The sequence below is a fragment of the Coregonus clupeaformis genome, chromosome 5, assembly GCF_020615455.1.
Source record: "Coregonus clupeaformis isolate EN_2021a chromosome 5, ASM2061545v1, whole genome shotgun sequence".
In the NCBI taxonomy this organism is placed as follows: Eukaryota; Metazoa; Chordata; class Actinopteri; order Salmoniformes; family Salmonidae; genus Coregonus; species Coregonus clupeaformis.
Genome location: NC_059196.1, coordinates 20,893,713 through 20,914,226, shown reverse-complemented (window position 1 = coordinate 20,914,226; position 20,514 = coordinate 20,893,713). Strand labels below are relative to the sequence as shown.

At 43.0% G+C, this 20,514-nt stretch overlaps 1 protein-coding gene and 1 long non-coding RNA gene across 2 annotated transcripts in view; one reads left to right on the top strand and one right to left on the bottom strand.

Moving 5' to 3' along the window:
* Positions 1-453: 453 nt before the first annotated feature.
* On the bottom strand, positions 454-2,352 carry LOC121564676. Its single transcript, XR_006000232.1, has 3 exons — positions 2,292-2,352; positions 1,178-1,250; positions 454-587 (listed from the first exon to the last, which is right to left on the bottom strand). It is a non-coding gene; the product is annotated as an uncharacterized LOC121564676 (long non-coding RNA).
* LOC121564516 (ras GTPase-activating protein 2) overlaps positions 1,641-20,514 on the top strand; it is a 47,636-nt gene continuing 28,762 nt past the window's right edge. Inside the window, exons 1-8 of the mRNA XM_041875807.1 lie at positions 1,641-1,786; positions 5,108-5,231; positions 9,853-9,956; positions 10,049-10,143; positions 14,553-14,629; positions 19,354-19,437; positions 19,609-19,681; positions 19,961-20,037. Coding sequence (XP_041731741.1) covers positions 1,729-1,786; positions 5,108-5,231; positions 9,853-9,956; positions 10,049-10,143; positions 14,553-14,629; positions 19,354-19,437; positions 19,609-19,681; positions 19,961-20,037 — 692 coding nt within the window. The 5' untranslated portion in view covers positions 1,641-1,728. The remainder of the gene's footprint in view (positions 1,787-5,107; positions 5,232-9,852; positions 9,957-10,048; positions 10,144-14,552; positions 14,630-19,353; positions 19,438-19,608; positions 19,682-19,960; positions 20,038-20,514) is intronic.

Here is a 20,514-nt window from a genome sequence, read left to right as displayed (position 1 = left end):
AATAAATTGCTCAAGTGTAGTCACTTTTGAGGACACAAGCTCAAGTACACAGTACAAATATGAGGAAAATATGAAATATTTTATATGACGTATTTCCTATTCAACAAAACTGTATGAATAAGGCTTGAAATTACATATGCTTTCCAAATATAGTATAATCAAATTATAAAACCTATTACTATAAGATTTCACCTTCCTTATAAGTGTAAAATATATATTTGTATGTTTAGTGTTAGAGAAAATGTGCATATTTCCTAAAGGTCTCTCTTGAACAAAACATCTGCCCCCACCGCTGTGAATGTCAAACAGAGCTCTATTATTCTCGTATTAAATTTGTCCATCTATGACAAACAGAAATTGTTTTTTGTTTATAATCTATACAGTATTTTAGATTAATGTCTGTAAATCAATCTCTGAATGTGCTATACTGATGAAATCACTCTCACCTGCTGCTCTATGATGTAAGGATTGCAGGCATGCGCTTTGTCAGTGATGTAGGGATCAGCCAGGAGTTGATGGACAGTCGGAAGAGCGAATGAAATGGTAGGAGGGACATCCCAGCTTGAAGTGGTTTCAGATTTAACGTCCTACGTCACACAGGCAGACAATATACTACTGTGTCCGTGGGAACCAGGGTTATCGCTCAATGCATGCCATTTCGAGCTACAGTGTCCACAGATCAATTTATAAGCGAAAATGTCAGTCGGAACCGGTGCCAGAACCACGCAGGTCCCCTAAACAGGGGACTTTACATCTAAGAGGGATACAAATGTAAAATATATGTCTATAATCCTTCCTCCAAAGGACCCTACTATGGATTACATTTTGTGAAAATCCCCAAAATCAATGGTATTCTTTTGTTCTAGTTTCGTGAGGAATTACATTTACATTTTGCAATCCCCCATATGGAAATAAGGTCAGGGTTAGGATTATGGTTTTCAAAAGGGCGCAAGGGTTCAGTTAGGGTCTTGAGGTCAAGATGGATTGGTGCTAGGGTTAGGGGTTATGAGGACATGGGTTACAGTTTCGAAAAATGGGTGAAGATAAAACTGGGGCTATCGTTTTCTAAAGTTAGTATAAGGTCGGGTCCAGGGTGCTGTTCCAGTTGTGTAAAGAAGAATTGACAGGCACAAGGCACCTTCATTTCTGCTTGCCTTGAACAGGCAGGTGTGCATACCTGTATTCCCTCTGTTCTTGTGAATGTCCTGAATAGTATTGGATAAGCAATCCACCATCCAAACTGTGACTACCTTGAAATAAGAAAGAGATGAGAGATGTGAACATAGCCAGTTCCCTATATTACTGAAAAAAACATAATCCGACTATGCAAAACTATATCAGCAGTAGGCCTGAAGATTGCTAACTTTCAACTAACAAAATATCAACAAATGTTCCTAGTGCAAGCACAGAAGTTAAAAGTATTGGCTGTGCAAGCTCTGTGTCCATAGGTCGGGTACCAAAAGAGGGGTGGGGGGGAGAAGAGCATCCTCTCATCTTTGACACTTTTTTGTAAATCCTGCACAGAGCTTCCGTTTGTTTGACAAACTGTGAGAGGCCGTGCAGTGAATACTTTTCACACAAGTCTCTCCAGTCTAGTCTAATGTCAGTGTACGGCCAATAGCGCTCGTAGTGACGCTGCAGTAGGTTGGCCCTTCGCTTGCATTCATAAACGGATATTATAGCTAAGCGTTGAAGGTACTAGCTACGGATACTCAGTCAAGTCGGACCATGGCGGAAGAAGAGGACACGAGAATTCGGATTTTACAAAGCCTGCGGGGAAAGATATGTAAGTGCGAACAATGTATTTATTGTATCGGCATTCTTCAATTGGGTGGGTGGGGTAACAAAAAGTAAACGACGTGAAAAAAAAGACAGGCGCGGTACGATCAACACAGCAAGTTCATGAAGATATTTTGAGACATTGTTGTGAATGAATGTTACCCGGGCCCGATTAAACTTATTTTATATTTTCAGAAAACGCTGTCACAATGTAGGTATTTATTTTAATATCACAGCCAGGCTAGCTCCTGACAAAAGCCTAGGCAAAGACGGTCTAGCTAGTTAGTACAGTCAGTGGTTAGCTATCCACACACGCATCAAAACACATGAACTAGAACTGGCTAGCTAACTGTTAGCTGGCTCGCGCTAGTTAGCTGTCTATTTTGCTAGCAAACGTAAAGTGCTTTTAGTGAAATTGTGCCACTCCCTTTACGGATAGTTAATTTGTTTCAATGTATCTTATCTGACCTAGCTAGCTATCTAATCATAATTTGTCATTCATAGCTAGTTACCTTGAGTGTCTGTTCTCATCTTGCGAAACGCTCGTGGCAGGAAGTTGTCTCTGTGTGTTGGTTAGCTGCTGAAATTAATTGTGTTGAAATAACTAACTAGTTTCGATATTACACTATTCCAGATTAGTCATCGCTTGAGAAACTATTTTGGAATTTTAAGCCATACCCTTCTCCAGCAGGGTTAGCTAATTGCTGGTTTTCGTTACTTTAATATTGATAAGAAAAAAACGTGAATTTACCCAGAATTGAAAAAATTACTAATTTCATCAAAGATATTGGATACACTGTATTCTTCTTTGAGTGGAACGGTTACACATTCAGGATATATTTAGTCACAAACATCCTTGTCCATCATTCTTTGAGCAGGAAAATAACATGAATTGCAATGGAATTAATAAAAGTTCCATAATACATTCTTTGAACTCTGTGTGGCCCTTGCAGTGTAGTTTACTCACATGAATAAGGTCAATTAAAAGTCATAATCATAAGGACAGGTGGATTACTGAAATGGCTTCCTTCCCATGGTAGTCGGGTTCGTGCATTTTTGTTGCAATTAAGAGACTTCTTGAGGTCCTAAACACAATTCCACATGGTCAAGACTACATCCATCAGTATCCTCTGTAAAGGATGTAATTTCATGACTTACGTCTATGAATAACAGCTAGCCTATAGGCAAATATTTGATAAAGAATTAGCTTGAGTTCATAAACATGCACCTGGCTTTTATGCAGACAGTTTGTTAGTTTTGAATGAGCACAGTACCACAACAGGATCTTTTGATGGAATGTTACTGGCACACAAACAATACTGTCAGCTTTGTAAGAGTAGCTGTGAGAGAGAACAACACCATTCACACTGTCTATCTACTGCAAAATGAGAAAACAACATACATAAACCTGTTTTGATTTCAGGAAGTCTAGTAAAGTATGAATTTTGCAAAAATGTCTGAGGTTATCTCAATGGTCTGAAAGATGGGACTCTTCCTTTGATCAGTGTTTTCACTTGGAAAATATAAAAGACTAATCGTAGTACCTGTATCATGAGAAGCCCTTGGTTATAGACTACTGTACCACTACTCTACCAGTACTACCCCCCCCCCTTTCCTCCCCCTTGCTCTGATGCTCACTTCTGCAGATGCTATCATGCATGTACAAACAAGCACACACGTTGACATGCACACCAGCACAAAGTACTGTCATCATAGGAGTCATACATATACTTATAAATATAATAAATGAACGCATTATGCACTCGCGCGCACACACAAATCGGCTGCAAAACAAATGGCAGTTTCACTACCATGCATTGATGAGCCCCCAGGAAACAAGAGAAAACAATTGAGGAACTACCCTTGGCAAGAAGCTCAGTTTGCCATCTTATGAAACCTTTCTTCTTCCTCTTGGGGTTTCTCTTTATCTGTCTTAAACAAAAAAGCGTCAATGGAAATTGTAGTCTATTCAGGACAAACAGAGAAGTTTGTAGTACCATGACGTTTGCTCTTTGACCTCTTGCCTCTGTGTTTCCACGGCGACCAGTGCTTTTTCTTGTGAGGATGGCGTGGAGGAGGATGGAGTTAGCGAGGGCTTGAACTCCCCTGCAGGTCGGGCTCACCGGGGCTTAGTGGCAGCTCAGGGCTCTGCTGTAGGTTTTCACAGCCCTTTTCTGGGATTAGACATATATTAATAGCCCTTTAAAGAGCCTGATCCTCGACTCTGGCTTTTCCCCATTCAAGTTTGCTCACCCTTACGTATCCCGGACCCATTTAGACCACTGTCAACCACTTCACACTGAATAATCTTGTGGTTCACAACTTCACACATTGGACTCAATGAAAGTTGTGAGAGACAGGCTATAATTGTTTTGTTTTAGTCATTGATGTGTGAAACTATTATACTTTTTTTATGTACTGTATGTCAGAGTCTTTTTGGAGTTGAATGAAAGTGCAGTGTTTATTGTAAATTCATGCAAACATGAACCTGGTGCCACGTAGCAGATGTAGACAGACAGAGCTCTATTACAGGTAGTGGTGTGCAGTCCTTCTTATGGTGCAGTAGTATATCAATTTTAGTGGGTATTTGTTGCTGTGCTGTTGATCCAGGTGCAAGCAGTTTACCTGGCTGGAGATTTCTGAGGTGTTTCACATTTGTGAATCAGCGCTCCACTGTCAGAGCCAGGAGCATGATGGGAGGAAGTTGATGCGCTGTGTCTTTGACCACATCTTACGTGATGCTCAACTCAATTTAGGCCACATCTGCCCTGTGCGTCCCGCGCCTTGCCACCCCAACCAGGCTCTCTGTCACTGACACAAAATCTATTTTATGGACCCCAGGAATCCCTGGAAAAAAGTGGAAAGTGTTACTGAGTGGACTATCCTCAGTATCCTGGCTAAATACATAAATGAAATAACTAGGCCCCCTACATGCCACATCATGAAGTTGTCGAAATCTTATCTGATCTTCAAAGAAGTACACAAATTATCTTTAGGGTGTTTTTTATTATTTAAATCAGGGCTGTTCAATGTCAGTCCTGGAGGGACAAAACACTTCTGTTTTTCATCCTCTCCTTCTAATAAGGGTCTAATTCAGACCTGGGACTCCAAGTGAGAGCAACGAACTACCAGGTAGAAACAAAATCCAGAAGAGTTTAGGCCCTCCAGGACCGGAATTGAACAGCGCTGATTTAAATGTTCACATTAGTATTATCAACCATAGTAACAGCAGGTCGATAGAAAAGAGACCTTGGCAATTATTTGACTGAAGTCTATTTTCCACGTTAGCACCACCGGTCTCTCTGACCCTTTCCTCCCTATCCTGCAGGTGAAGGCAAGAACCTGGGTCCGTGTTCGGGGCCCAACCGACAGCGGGACCTCTGCACCTTTTGCACCATCAGCCTGGACCAGGAGGAGGTGTTCCGGACCAAGGTGTTTGACAAGAGCCTCAGGTAACAACATTTCTAGTATTATTATTATAATAATAATAAATAACAATAATAATAATAATATGATAGTCTATGCCATTTAGCAGATGCTTTTATTCAAAGCGACACAGCCGTGTGCATACATTTTACGTATGGGTGGCTCCGGGATCAAATCCACAACTCTGGCGTTGCAAGCACAATGATATACCAACTGAGCCACAATCTCCCTTCATCACCATCATCATCCTCAGACTGAAGGTAGTCACTATCTGGCCATGCTACAAAGGTTAGAACTCGGAAGTATGACTTTCTCTCATAAAATCTGATTTTATTCACTAACCTTAGGCCTAACCCTTATGACCTAGGCCTAAATAAAGAATAAACCATTCATGTACTTGCTCATCAGTTCCAATAATGTAGGCAGTTTGGTTCTTTGTAGCATGGCCATCTAGTGATCACCTTACAAAAGGGCACATGTAGGCTACCTTCATATGTTCAAAAGTACCTCACAGTATTGCCTGCAAGAACAGCGCAGTGAAGACATTGCTCTTGTCATGGTAGCCTATATTGCACTATTGCCATGGTTGCTGACATGAGGTGATATCATATGATGTGTAACATCCTCTTCCTGCAGGGCCCAGATCTTTTTTTCATTGATAATTTTGTGTCAGATGTTATCAGGCAGGGTAATAACAGTATCCTTTCCTTACCATCTCTCCTAATGTTGAAATGTGTTATTCACAATTGATGTGGAGGTGTCATGTAACACCATTGAAAACGTAACCCTTTAGCCTATATGTTTATTCTAACCTGAGACGACCAGGGCTGCCTCCCCAACTAGAGACGCAGCTTGAGTCCAGGAAGGACACCGAGCTGAGATGGCTGTGTGTGTGTGTGTGTGTGTGTGTGTGTGTGTGTGGTGGGCATAGTGTCAGTTGGGCAACACCAGACGTGGACAGTGTTAGCTAGGCTAAATCCTCTACGAAGAGAGCAGCCATATTTGATTTGAAATGAACTATGCTGCTTACAAGCTCCCCATTGGGAGATATTTTATTTTATTTTATTTTTATGTGGGGGAGATGGACACGGGTACAACCTAATGTTTCTGGTTCCAGTCTCGTTCATCTCACTGTAAACACGGTGCTCGTCTGCTCTAGGTATTTCACAACGCACAGCGTTTTTTTTTCTCTACCGTTGCAAACCCGCCGTTCAAAGGGCTCCTTTTACAGTGTCTAAGGAAGTGTATCCTCCCACGCTCTCCCCTGTCTCTCTCGTTCTTTCTCTCACTCTCTCTCTCTCTCTCTCTCTCTCTCTGCAGATGCATGGTCTTTCATATGGCTATAAGACTTGTAGAATCTCTCTCTCTCTCGAATCCCAAGGTTGTTGCCTACAGTCACGTTGCACAAAGTTGGCATGTGTAAACACTTGTAGTGGAGCGGCTATACCGGTACCACAATACTCAATACTTATGGGGAGGTTAAAGGAAAATACCTTTTATAGAACTTTCAAAATACAGAAGTTCTATATTTTGATTGCTGATATGCAAAACTTTTGGGACTGAATCAACATTGGATTTTCTTTAACGCTAGGATGTGTTCTGTTGAATCTAGGGTGTATTCATTACACCCATTCTGTTGCAAAACGTTTCTTAAACGGAAGCGAACTAGTTTTCTTTGCAAAACGCAACTATTTGGACTAATGCTTACACCCGTGTTCTGTCTGAGAGGGAGGGAACGGGAGAACGAAAGAGGTGTGTGTGTGTGTGATCGAAAGAGGAGGTGCTGTGTGTGTGTGTGTGTGTGGAGGCTACAAGTGCGTAATCCATGTGATTATGTGCACAAACTGGAGGATGCGTGGGAAGTGCAGCCTGGAAGTGTTGCCAAACCCTTACTGCGGAAGTGACAGGCAACACATTTCACCAACCATACAGTACTGCATAGAATCTAGCCTTACTTGAACACTGCTTTTATGAACAGATCATAATGTTATTAGCACTGTTGACTTTATTAAGGTAATGGAACAAATCTCTGTCAGTTGTCCTGTTTTCATACTGGTCTGTCATACACCTGATAGCCACACTTAAACCTGCTTAGCTTCTACTGTTTTAAGAAGGCTGCAGAATAGTGTAGCTAGCAGCCATTCTGGCTTCTCTTTACATATAATAGGCCTCATACCAGCGTAACTACCAAAGTAACAATTTAGCATAATAACCATGTAACAGGCTAGTAACTACAGTGGGGAGAACAAGTATTTTGCAGGTTTTCCTACTTACAAAGCATGTAGAGGTCTGTAATTTTTATCATAGGTACACTTCAACTGTGAGAGACGGAATCTAAAACAAAAATCCAGAAAATCACATTGTATGATTTTTAAGTAATTTATTGGCATTTTATTGCATGACATAAGTATTTGATACATCAGAAAAGCAGAACTTAATATTTGGTAGAGAAACCTTTGTTTGCAATTACAGAGATCATACGTTTCCTGTAGGTCTTGACCAGGTTTGCACACACTGCAGCAGGGATTTTGGCCCACTCCTCCATACAGACCTTCTCCAGATCCTTCAGGTTTCGGGGCTGTCGCTGGGCAATACGGACTTTCAGCTCCCTCCAAAGATTTTCTATTGGGTTCAGGTCTGGAGACTGGCTAGGCGACTCCAGGACCTGGATATGCTTCTTACGGAGCCACTCCTTAGTTGCCCTGGCTCTGTGTTTTGGGTCGTTGTCATGCTGGAAGACCCAGCCACGACCCATCTTCAATGCTCTTACTGAGGGAAGGAGGTTGTTGGCCAAGATCTCGCGATACATGGCCCCATGCATCCTCCCCTCAATACGGTGCAGTCGTCCTGTCCCCTTTGCAGAAAAGCATCCCCAAAGAATGATGTTTCCACCTCCATGCTTCACGGTTGGGATGGTGTTCTTGGGGTTGTACTCAACCTTCTTCTTCCTCCTCCAAACATGGCGAGTGGATTTTAGACCAAAAAGCTCTATTTTGGTCTCATCAGACCACATGACCTTCTCCCATTCCTCCTCTGGATCATCCAGATGGTCATTGGCAAACTTCAGACGGGCCTGGACATGCGCTGGCTTGAGCAGGGGGACCTTGCGTGCGCTGCAGGATTTTAATCCATGACGGCGTAGTGTGTTACTAATGGTTTTCTTTGAGACTGTGGTCCCAGCTCTCTTCAGGTCATTGACCAGGTCCTGCCGTGTAGTTCTGGGCTGATCCCTCACCTTCCTCATGATCATTGATGCCCCACGAGGTGAGATCTTGCATGGAGCCCCAGACCGAGGGTAATTGACCATCATCTTGAACTTCTTCAATTTTCTAATAATTGCGCCAACAGTTGTTGCCTTCTCACCAAGCTGCTTGCCTATTGTCCTGTAGCCCATCCCAGCCTTGTGCAGGTCTACAATTTCTTGGTAGGTGATCAAATACTTATGTCATGCAAATTAATTACTTAAAAATCATACAATGTGATTTTCTGGTTTGTTTTAGATTCCGTCTCTCACAGTTGAAGTGTACCTATGATAAAAATTACAGACCTCTACATACTTTGTGGTCCTCTGTAGCTCAGCTGGTAGAGCACGGCGCTTGTAACGCCAAGGTAGTGGGTTCGATCCCCGGGACCACCCATACACAAAACATTTATGCATCCATGACTGTAAGTCGCTTTGGATAAAAGCGTCTGCTAAATGGCATATTATTATATTATTATACGTAGGAAAACCTGCAAAATCGGCAGTGTATCAAATACTTGTTCTCCCCACTGTATGTGCAGTTATGGTACATTGCCATAATTATATTTTCTTGGAAAATATGAATAACAGTGGCAAGTCTGTAACTGTCTGTTAGGCTCAGCAGGGCTCTTTCTCAATTGTCTAAAAACATCTGTCCTCGCCTCCTCCTTCATTGCGCTGATCTGAAAGAACTGACCAGGTGAAGCTAGACTAGTGATGCGCTTCCACCATATGGTTTTCACCAAGCAACTATTTTCCCATCTGTGGAAGTAATGGGAAGGAGACGAGAATAGAATAGATTTTTTAAAGCAATTGAGATTGGGCTCAGGACTGCTAGCGAGACACTTAACCCAATGGAAAAAATACAATCTAATTGTACAAGGTTAAGTTGCACCAGCTCCTTTTCAAAACAGTCTCTCCTGTCGGCTCATGCCTATTACTAAACACAAATGACCCTGGTCAGAGCTGGATGGTACATCTCTCTCTGCCTGCCCTTCCAAGCCACTTATATGCTGGTCAGTCAGTCATCCAGCCAGTCCTAGGAGGCCTGGCCACCACAGCGCTAGGCTATATTTAGCACCTGCTGTTTAATGATTACTGATGGACGGTCTATGGATAAGGCCTTGGTTTGTGTTGTCATCAGTGGGTTGTCTTTTGGCCCTTCAAATAGTAGCCTGGTCCCAGATCTGTTTGTCTTGCCAACTCCTTGTCACATGAGTTGTTTGGCAAGACTGCAAAAACAGTTCTGGGATCAGGCTAATCAGTCATAAACCCTTCCCAATCAAAAGCCAACCAAGTTTTCAGTAAATGTTCCTCTCCACAAAGGTCAGCCTGTTCTCTGAACGTACTCTAAAGATGGCGTTTTGCGCTTCACTAAAACGACTTCCTGTGTGGTTGTTTTCCAGCCCTTTCTACAGCGAGGACTTCTACTTTGAGATCCCACGACCATTTCAGTGTTTGTCCTTCTACGTATTCGCCAAGGGTGTTTTTCAAAGGGACTTGCCTGTCGGTAAGTAGGAACTGACACACACAGTTACACTATGCTTTCAGCTGGATGATTTCCAAGTATGTTGACTTCTGTCTGTCCATGTGTGGTTTCAGGGAAAGTCTCCATCCGGAAGGAGGAACTGTGTAAATTCAGTGGGAAGGAGCACTGGTTCGGTCTGCAGCCCGTGGACCCTAACTCTGAAGTCCAGGTGGGTGTCAGTCAGACATCTTTACAGTGAGGGAAAAAAGTATTTGATCCCCTGCTGATTTTGTACGTTTGCCCACTGACAAAGAAATGATCAGTCTATAATTTTAATGGTAGGTTTATTTGAACAGTGAGAGACAGAATAACAACAAAAAAATCCAGAAAAACGCATGTCAAAAATGTTATAAATTGATTTGCATTTTAATGAGGGAAATAAGTATTTGAACCCCTCTCAATCAGAAAGATTTCTGGCTCCCAGGTGTCTTTTATACAGGTAACGAGCTGAGATTAGGAGCACACTCTTAAAAGTTGTCCACAGAAGCAATCAATCAATCAGATTCCAGACTCTCCACCATGGCCAAAGAGCTCTCCAAGGATGTCAGGGACAAGATTGTAGACCTACACAAGGCTGGAATGGGCTACAAGACCATCGGCAAGCAGCTTGGTGAGAAGGAGACAACAGTTGGTGCGACTATTCGCAAATGGAAGAAACACAAAATAACTGTCAATCTTCCTCGGCCTGGGGCTCCATGCAAGATCTCACCTCGTGGAGTTGCAATGATCATGAGAACGGTGAGGAATCAGCCCAGAACTACACAGGAGGATCTTGTCAGTGAACTCAAGGCAGCTGGGACCATAGTCACCAAGAAAACAATTGGTAACACACTACACCGTGAAGGACTGAAATCCTGTAGCGCCCGCAAGGTCCCCCTGCTCAAGAAAGCACATATACAGGGCCGTCTGAAGTTTGCCAATGAACATCTGAATGATTCAGAGGAGAACTGGGTGAAAGTGTTGTGGTCAGATGAGACCAAAATGGAGCTCTTTGGCATTAACTCAACTCGCGGTGTTTGGAGGAGGAGGAATGCTGCCTATGACCCCAAGAACACCATCCCCACGTCAAACATGGAGGTGGAAACATTATGCTTTGGGGGTGTTTTTCTGCTAAGGGGACAGGACAACTTCACCGCATCAAAGGGACGATGGACGGGGCCATGTACCGTCAAATCTTGGGTGAGAACCTCCTTCCCTCAGCCAGGGCATTGAAAATGGGTCGTGGATGGGTATTCCAGCATGACAATGACCCAAAACACACGGCCAAGGCAACAAAGGAGTGGCTCAAGAAGAAGCACATTAAGGTCCTGGAGTGGCCTAGCCAATCTCCAGACCTTAATCCCATAGAAAATCTGTGGAGGGAGCTGAAGGTTCGAGTTGCCAAACGTCAGCCTCGAAACCTTAATGACTTGGAGAAGATCTGCAAAGAGGAGTGGGACAAAATCCCTCCTGAGATGTGTGCAAACCTGGTGGCCAACTATAAGAAACGTCTGACCTCTGTGATTGCCAACAAGGGTTTTGCCACCAAGTACTAAGTCATGTTTTGCAGAGGGGTCAAATACTTATTTCCCTCATTAAAATGCAAATCAATTTATAACATTTTTGACATGTGTTTTTCTGGATTTTTTTGTTGTTATTCTGTCTCTCACTGTTCAAATAAACCTACCATTAAAATTATAGACTGATCATTTCTTTGTCAGTGGGCAAACGTACAAAATCAGCAGGGGATCAAATACTTTTTTCCCTCCCTGTATGTGTACCCAGTTGGTCTGGGGAGAAAAGTTAACCTTCTAGTCATTGTGCTAGTTCCTGTATGCGGTCATTCAGCCAACATAAGGCTGTCCAATGGTATTGATTCTAGTTAGTCACCAGTCAGACATTTGGCTTGGTCTAACTGTGTAACTGCAGCAGACACCTCCTCCTCACATCCTGTTGTTGTATTCTCTAAACTGAGAGGCTTGGCAACTGGGCTGATTCACTGGGGCTCAATCTCAATTTATTAAAAAATCTGTTCTCACCTCGTCTCCTCTCATTCGTCTGCACTGATTGGAAAAGACTTGACAGGTGAAAACAATATGGTGGAAGCTCATTGGTTGGCTTTCACCTGGTCAGTTCTTTCAGATCAGTGATGAGGAGAGGATGCACTTTTTAGAAAATCGAGAAAGAACCAGGAGCTCTGCTGTTTCTGATGGCAGACCTCTGGCTCAAAGTGGAAAGGTGGGGGGAGTCGAAAGACTGAAAAAACTGAAAGAATAGGACTTCCGCTCTCCAAGATGTATCCATTTGCTGGTCTTCTTACACTCAAATTGACTCGATATGAGGCTATATTTAAGCGTCTGCCCGGGCTGAAAAGCTACTGTCAGATGCCTCTCGGTTACATAATGGTGTCCTTAACCTGGTGGTGGCCGTTTTTGTTCTTGAGTGATGAGCAGAGTTTAGAACACTGAAATTTGGCGGAGAACGGGCTGAAATAGCCCTGTGTCCTACTGCTACAGCATCCTGAACTGACCTAAGCCCGCAGATATGTTACCCACTCACTGTAGGCCGTGTAGGACAGTTCCATTTAACCCTATTTCACTCCACAGTTGTAGCATTTCATGTCTAAGGGTGCCCTAGTCTGGACTATTCTGAGGAGTGTTTTGCTACAGTGACTCACTCTGAAGATGACCAGGGCTGCCTCCCCAACTAGAGACACAGCTTGAGTCCAGGAAGAACAGAAGGACACCAAGCCAAGTTGGCTGTTTGTGTGCGGTGGGCGGGGTGTCAATTGGGCAACACCAGACGAGGACAGTGTTAGCTAGGCTAAATCCTCTACGAAGAGAGCAGCCATATTTGATTTGAAATGAACTATTTTGCTTACAAAGCTCCTCATTCAGAGAGATGTGTGGGGGAGATGGACACGGATAGAACCTAATGTTTCTGGTTCCAGTCTCGCTCATCTCACTGTAAACACGGTGCTCATCTTCTCTAGGTATTTCACAACGCACAGCAGTTTTTTTTAATTTATTTTTTTCACTGTTGCAAACCCGCCGTTCAAAGGGCTCCTTTTACAGTGTCTTAAGGAAGTGTATCCTCCCACGCTCTCCCCTGTCTCTCTCGCTCTCTACCCCTTTCTTTATCCTTCTCTCTCTCCCTCTCTACCTCTACCTCTGCAGATGCATGGCCTTTCATATGGCTTCAAGACTTGTAGAATCTCTTTCTCTCTCTCTCTCTGCAGAATCCCAAGGTTGTTGCCTCCCGCCGCTGTCATGTTGCACAAAGTTGTCATATGTGAAAACTATTGTAGCGGAGTGGCCCTAGTCTAGGCTATTCTGAGGCATGTTTTCTACAGTGACTCACCCCGAAGTAGGTGTTCTAAGTCTTGTTACATCAGTGATGGACTGCAGTGTGTGTGCTTGTGTTCTCTCTGAAAAAGGGGTTGAAATGTGAGTGCAGTTGGCAATAGGCTGAGAAGAGCGGAGTGAGTTAGAGGTGGTTGCTCCTGTGCGGTTGTTGATGGTACAGATTGGAGTATGTCGAAGTTGCCCTTTCAGAAGTGCTTAAGGTTAGGGCTTGGGGAGGGTAATCTGTTCCTAGATCTGTGCCAAGTGGATACTTGTACATGGACCTGATAGTACAGTACAATACAGGCCAATACATGTTTTGAAGGTGAGTGGCAGTGAGCTGGGTTGCTTTCATTAGGGCACGCAATGGAAAACAGTTTGCAGCAGTAAATGATAGTGCTTCTTAGTCCATGTAGTTCCTCCCTGCTTCAGTCCATTTTCCTTCGTTTGGTGTGTAATGAACACGTCCCTGGTGACATTAGCTCAGCCCAGCAGGCATGTCAGGGTAGTTCTCACCATGTCGACCAAGGCTGATCTTCCATTAGCGACAACATAAGCAACAACAATCACTATCTGAGCTCAACTTGTGCTGTATTGCGGAGGGGGGAGTGAGTGTGCATTTTTTTGTTTTGTTTTCTGTCTCTGCCTCCCTCTGACACTTCCGAAGGCGAGGGAGCAGCCTTCACCACATCCGACCTGATAAAGACTTTAAGCGTTGGTTCACATGACAGCTAGCTGTGGCTTATCACACACCCTGATGCACACACAGCCGCTACTAACCTGATGCCACCATAGAGAAAGACTTCGGAGGTTAGAGGAGTCAGCCAAGGACCTTACTCATATCCACCACTTTAGAATGAACTTTTAACTCATTCATAGAGTAGGCTACACTATGAATGTAACCTAACCTCTAAAAGTCAATCATAAACGTATGTTCAGAGAGTACATCTTTGAGCCATACCTCTCTTTTGTAGGACCCTTGTTACAGCAGCCATGACTCATTTAGAATGTCTTGTGAATAGATTCATATAATAGATTAATTTAATAATGTGATAACTGTACCTCTCCCTCTGTGAGTGAATTAATGAATGAGACACTCCTACTCTCCTTTTTGTTCTCATACAGTACTCATTTGCATAGGGTCTGGCATATACCACCAATGTTGATAGGAGAAATAATGAAGTAAATCCTGTTGACTTTCAGTATGCTCTGATGTCATGTCATGTGACGTCTCTCCTCTCCTCTCTCTTCCCAGGGAAAGGTCCACCTAGAGATGCGTCTGAATGAACTGATCATAGAGAACGGCTCCATGTGCCAGCAGCTACTGGTCCGGTGAGTATACTGATCCAGGGTCAGATTGTTTTCTCCCCCCTAATGGGTAAGGTTAGGATGGGGGGTAGTATAATCTGATCCTAGATCTGTGGTTAGGGGCACCTGTTACCACAAGAAGCATTAGGGGACTTTAACACAAGTACATTAACATATGTGGACTTTCTCTATGCAGTCTTATTTGCTGTCTATATAGCCTTTGTTTGTGGCTGGGCTAGATCGCCCAACACCATAAAGCCTCCCAGTCGGGCACCAACAGGCTCTAAGGAGCCAGAGCCCAGAGACCCAACCATGGTTTACCCTCTCTTCAGTTCCCCTTACCGCAGCTGTTTTCTCCTACTCTGGAATTCACCTCTGCTGTGTTCATGTTCAACATCCTCCAGTACCCCCACACACACACACACACACACACACACACACACACACATAGAGCTCACAAACAACCTTTGTCTCCTCTGTTGGAGTTTGACTGCGCATCCCTACTGTAGTGCAATCCCTGAGCACTCCCTTTGGCATTGCGTGTGTGTTTGTGCATTTCCAAGAGATCGTCGTCTCTAGGGTTTTGTGTGTGTGTGTGCGTGCTTGCAGTGTGTGTGCGTTAGTTGGTGGATGTTGTTGTTGCTCATTCAAACCACGGCAGGTAGGTTGGTGAGGAGGAAGTGATGGCGTCTCGACAGGAAACTGCTGTAGCACTGCTCCCACCTCTGTAGTCGCTGCTGCTGGCATCTCAGAACTGCCGCTCTGCCGTTGTCGGTGTCACCACTACCGGCTCACTGTTACTGTCCCCTCTCTACCCTGACCTGTCACTGTGGGAGAATTAGGGTTGCAAAGCTACCGGGAATTTACCAAAGTTACCAGAATCTTTGGTAATTTAGCTAATTAACCAAAAATATATGGCAATCTATGGTAACTTTGGCACTTTATACTTGAATAACTTTTTAGTATTCATTGTTAATATACACTGAGTGTACAAAATATGAAGAACACCTGCTCTTTCCATGAGACTGACCAGGTGAATCCAGGTGAAAGCTATGATCCCTTATTGATGTAACTTGTTAAATCTACTTCAATCCGTGTAGATGAAGGGGAGGAGATGGGTTAAAGAAGTATTTTTAAGCTTTGTGTGCCATTCGGGGGATGAATGGGCAAGACAAAATAATGAAGTGCCTGAGTCAGTGGAGGCTGCTGAGGGGCTCATAATAATGGTTGAAGCGAATGGAATGGTGTCAATATTAGGAAGGTGTTCTTAATGTTTTGTCCACTCTATGTGTCCCATGAGTTTCTAGTGGATAAACCATATGGTTCAAGAGAAAATTGCCTAATTAATGAAGAATGCATCTAATCAACAATGGGATTATTATCAATGAACTCTGCAACTCTTCCAGCTGTTGACTTTTTTTCACAACTGCCACCAGTTTGATGGCAAAATATTTAGTGAACAAATGCATATTGACATGGTGAAATAAGTGTGTAAAAAAGTGTATATATATAAAGGATATTTCATGCTGAAACCCTCATTAAACACCAATGCTATTAAAGGTTATGGTTTATTTAGGATAATGTTTTACAGGTTTGTCTTTTTTTTAAATAAATGTTTAATCTTATTTAATTACACACACACACGACGCCATATGCCCTAGACAAACCATGCCTAAACTTCCTGCCTTCCTGCCTGTCTCTTCTGACAGTTGGCTGATTGTTATTCATTTGTTCATTCATTCACACTTTTGGTTGCGTCCTGTGCTACTAATTTGCATTGCATCCTGTCTGGTGTTTACGTAGCCGCTGTTCTGGCAATCTGACCTGCCCACTCAGGATGTGCTGCTACCCTCAATTGAGATTTGTTTTGTCAGTTGGATACATGTTGTAAATGTGTACTAGCCTTACTTTTAAAAATAGTAAACGATAGGGATAACTTGAAGGGAAATGTCAATTTGCATCCTGTCTGATGTTTCATCATCTCCAGCACCACCCCAACATCAACATACAGTGCCTTCGGAAAGTATTCAGATTCCTTGACTTTTTCCACATTTTGTTACCTTACAAATTGCGCTCCAGTGCATCCTGTTTCCATTGATCATCCTTGAGATGTTTCTACAACTTGATTGGAGTCCACCTGTGGTAAACTAAATTGATTGGACATTATTTGGAAAGGCACACACCTGTCTATATAAGGTCCCACAGTTGGCAGTGCATGTCAGAGCAAAAACCAAGCCATGAGGTTGAAGGAATTGTCCGTAGAGCTCCGAGACAGGATTGTGTCGAGGCACAGCTCTGGAGAAGGGTACCAAAACATTTCTGCAGCATTGAAGGTCGCCAAGAACAGTGGCCTCGATCATTCTTAAATGGAAGAAGTTTGGAACCACCAAGACTCTTCCTAGAGCTGGCCACCCGGCCAAACTGAGCAATCTGGGGAGAAGGGCCTTGGTCAGGGAGGTGACCAAGAACACAATGGTCACTCTGACAGAGCTCTAGAGTTCCTCTGTGGAGAAAGGACAACCATCTCTGCAGCACTCCACCAATCAGGTCTTTATGGTAGAGTGGCAAGACGGAAGCCACTCCTCAGTAAAAGGCACATGACAGCCCGCTTGGAGTTTGTCAAAAGGCACCTAAAGACTCTCAGACCATGAGAAACAAGATTCTCTGGTCTGATGAAACCAAGATTGAACTCTTTGGCCTGAATGCTAAGTGTCACGTCTGGAGGAAACCTCGCAGTGAAGCATGGTGGGGGCAGAATTATGCTGTGGGGATGTTTTTCAGCGGCAGGGTCTAGGAGACTAGTCAGGATCGAGGCAAAGATCGAGGCAAAGCTCTCATGACCTCAGACTGGGGCGAAGGTTCACCTTCCAACAGGACAACGACCCTAAGCACACAGCCAAGACAATGCAGGAGTGGCTTCGGGACTTGTCTCTGAATGTCCTTGAGAGGCCCAGCCAGAGCCCGGACTTAAACCTGATCGAACATCGCTGGAGAGACCTGAAAATAGCTGTGCAGCAACGCTCCCCATTCAACCTGACAGAGCTTGAGAGGATCTGCAGAGAAGAATGGGAGGAAACTCGCCAAATACGGGTGTGCCAAGCTTGTAGCGTCATACCCAAGAAGACTTGAGGCTGTAATCGCTGCCAAAGGTGCTTCAACAAAGTACTGAGTAAAAGGTCTGAATACTTATGTAAATGTCATATTTTTATTTTTTATTTTTTATCAATTAGCAAAAAGTTCTAAAAACCTGTTTTTGCTTTGTCATTATGGGATATTGTGTGTAGATTGAGGGGGGAAAACGATTTTAGAATAAGGCCTAACAAACAATGTAACCTAACAAAATGTGGAAAAAGTCAAGGGGTCTGAATACTTTCTGACGGCACTGTGAAAATTGCGCGTTTCTATGTTTTGTAGTAAAAAAAATAGGGGAAGATAAGTTTCCAATGCAATTAATGTGATTTTAACCAATTATGAGTAGGCATTGCCTACTAATGGGCTAATAATTGGTTGATGTCATTGGAAACACATCTATCTTTTTTTACTACAAAACATAAAAACGTGCGATTTTCACATGTGGATGTTGGGGTGGTGCTGGAGATGATGAAACACCAGGCAGGATGCAATGCAAATTAGTAGTACAGGACGCAACCAAAAGTGTTATTCATTTGTTCATTCATTCACAATCAGTCAACTGTCAGAGAAGAGACAGGCAGAAGGCAGGAAGTGTAGGCATGGTTTGTCTAGGGCATAGGGTGTCATGGCGATTTTCCCTAACCACTCACTCAGCCATGGGACTAATGAACAGCTACAGATGTCTACGATGTATGCTGTAAGAATGACATCACCATAGCCCAGTCAGTGTGTGTGTGAGACACAGACCACGACAGTGCACCAAGTCATGCCAGTGTGTATGTGTGTCCTCCCTAGGGTTGCAAAGGGAAGGTATATTACTGTAAACTTTCTAAGTTTACCATTAAACTACCAGAATTTTGATAATTTTCATGTTTTTGGGGGGAATTTTATGAAATGACATTTAGTGGCCTTTTTGGGTACTTCAGATTATCACAGGTGTCTGTGATCTCTGGCCCTCTGTGTGGCTTTATCACATGTAAAATATCTGAAATAATTAAATAAGATGATAAAAAAAAATGTTTTAAATGACAAACCTGTAAAATATTATCCTTAAAAACCATAGCCTTTAATAGCACTCAGGATGTGCTGCTACCCTCAATCGAGATTTGTTTTGTCAGTTGGATACATGTTAGAAAAGTGTACTAGCCTTACTTTAAAAATCGGAAACGATAGGGATAACTTCAAAGGAAATGTTAAAAAATGTCGACATCTCCAGCACCACCCCAACATCGACATATGTGAAAATGGCACATTTCTATGTTTTGTAGTAAAAAAGAGATGAAGATGTGTTTCCAATGACATCATCAACCATTATTAGAGCATTAGTAGGCAACGCTTACTCATGATTGGTTAAAATCACATGATGCATTGGAAACTTATCTTTCTACAAAACATAGAAATGTGCAATTTTTACATATGTTGATGTTGGGATGGTGCTGGAGATGATTAATATGAACTTGAATTGACATTTCCTACATGTAGCACAGTGTGAGTGGTAGGTCAGATTGTCAAAACACTGTATATTGATATGAGAAACACTAAGGTCAATCCTGTTGAAGTTGAGTGTATTCTATGGTTTTATTAGTGTTTTCTCCTGTTGATTTTGTCACCCCCAGGATAATAGAATGCCAGGGCTTGCCTCTGATCAGCGGACAGAATTGTGACCCGTATGCCACTGTCTCGCTCGTTGGGCCTGCCAGGTAAGGCTAGACTACCATCCTCTGCAGTGGAACATGATTATGGGCTCACTTCAATTGAACCCACATTGCGTTAGCTATGTGTCAACATTTTAGGCATTATATCTGTTATTCTTTCATATAGACCCCCATGAGAAAGGTTTGAGTATATTTCTGACTCTTCTGTCTCCTTAGGTCTGACCAGAAGAAAACAAAGGTGAAGAAGAAGACCAGTGACCCTCAGTTTGAGGAAACCTTTAACTTTGAGGTAAACTTAATTTACATCTGGCAGCTCATGTCAGTACAGTTTTCTTCCAAACAGAGGAAAACGGACTTAAACAGGGAGGGACTACCCAATAAGAAATGTTCACATTTGTTTTCCATTCCAAAATGTTTTAAACCGTTTTCCATTGCGTGCCCTAATGAACGAAACCTAGGTGTCTGCCTGATTTTGACAGTTCATGTCATCTGAGTTGGTGTTTGCTGGAGAAGACTGATGTAAATTCGGAGAAGACTGATGTAAATTCTGTCTTGTTGTTGTCCCCAGGTCACAAGGCCCAACAGTTACACAAAAAAGTCTCATTTCCAAGTGGAGGAGGAGGACATTGAAAAGCTGGAGATCAAGTGAGTAATCTCTTCTTTACTCTCTCCTCTTCCTTTCTCTTCTTTTCCCTCATCTTCTTTCCTCTCTTCCTTTCTCTCTTCTCTTTTTCCCTCTATTTTCCTTCCAATCTTTGACAGAACATCTGTGGGTTGGTTTTTTTCCCCACACTGACAAACAGACCGCCATACCTCCATCTCTCTGGAGCGACTTCTGGTCTGTAGTTGGGAGAGGATTTTCAATGTGTTTGAATTCAACCAGATTTGATTCAACTGTGTTAGTCACAACCAGTGTAGTGTGTAATGAAAAGATGGTGGTTAAGGATCTGTGGGGTTTTTGTCTCTGTTTGCGTCACCTACAGCGGACTGACTTATAGCTACATACCTCACTGGGTTTACAGTGGGGTAAGACTAGGCTGGGCCGAGAGAGGTAAACACACATGCATGACTTTCAGGTTTGGATTTGAGGTGATTTTAATTGCATGTGTATTTTTAAAGAGT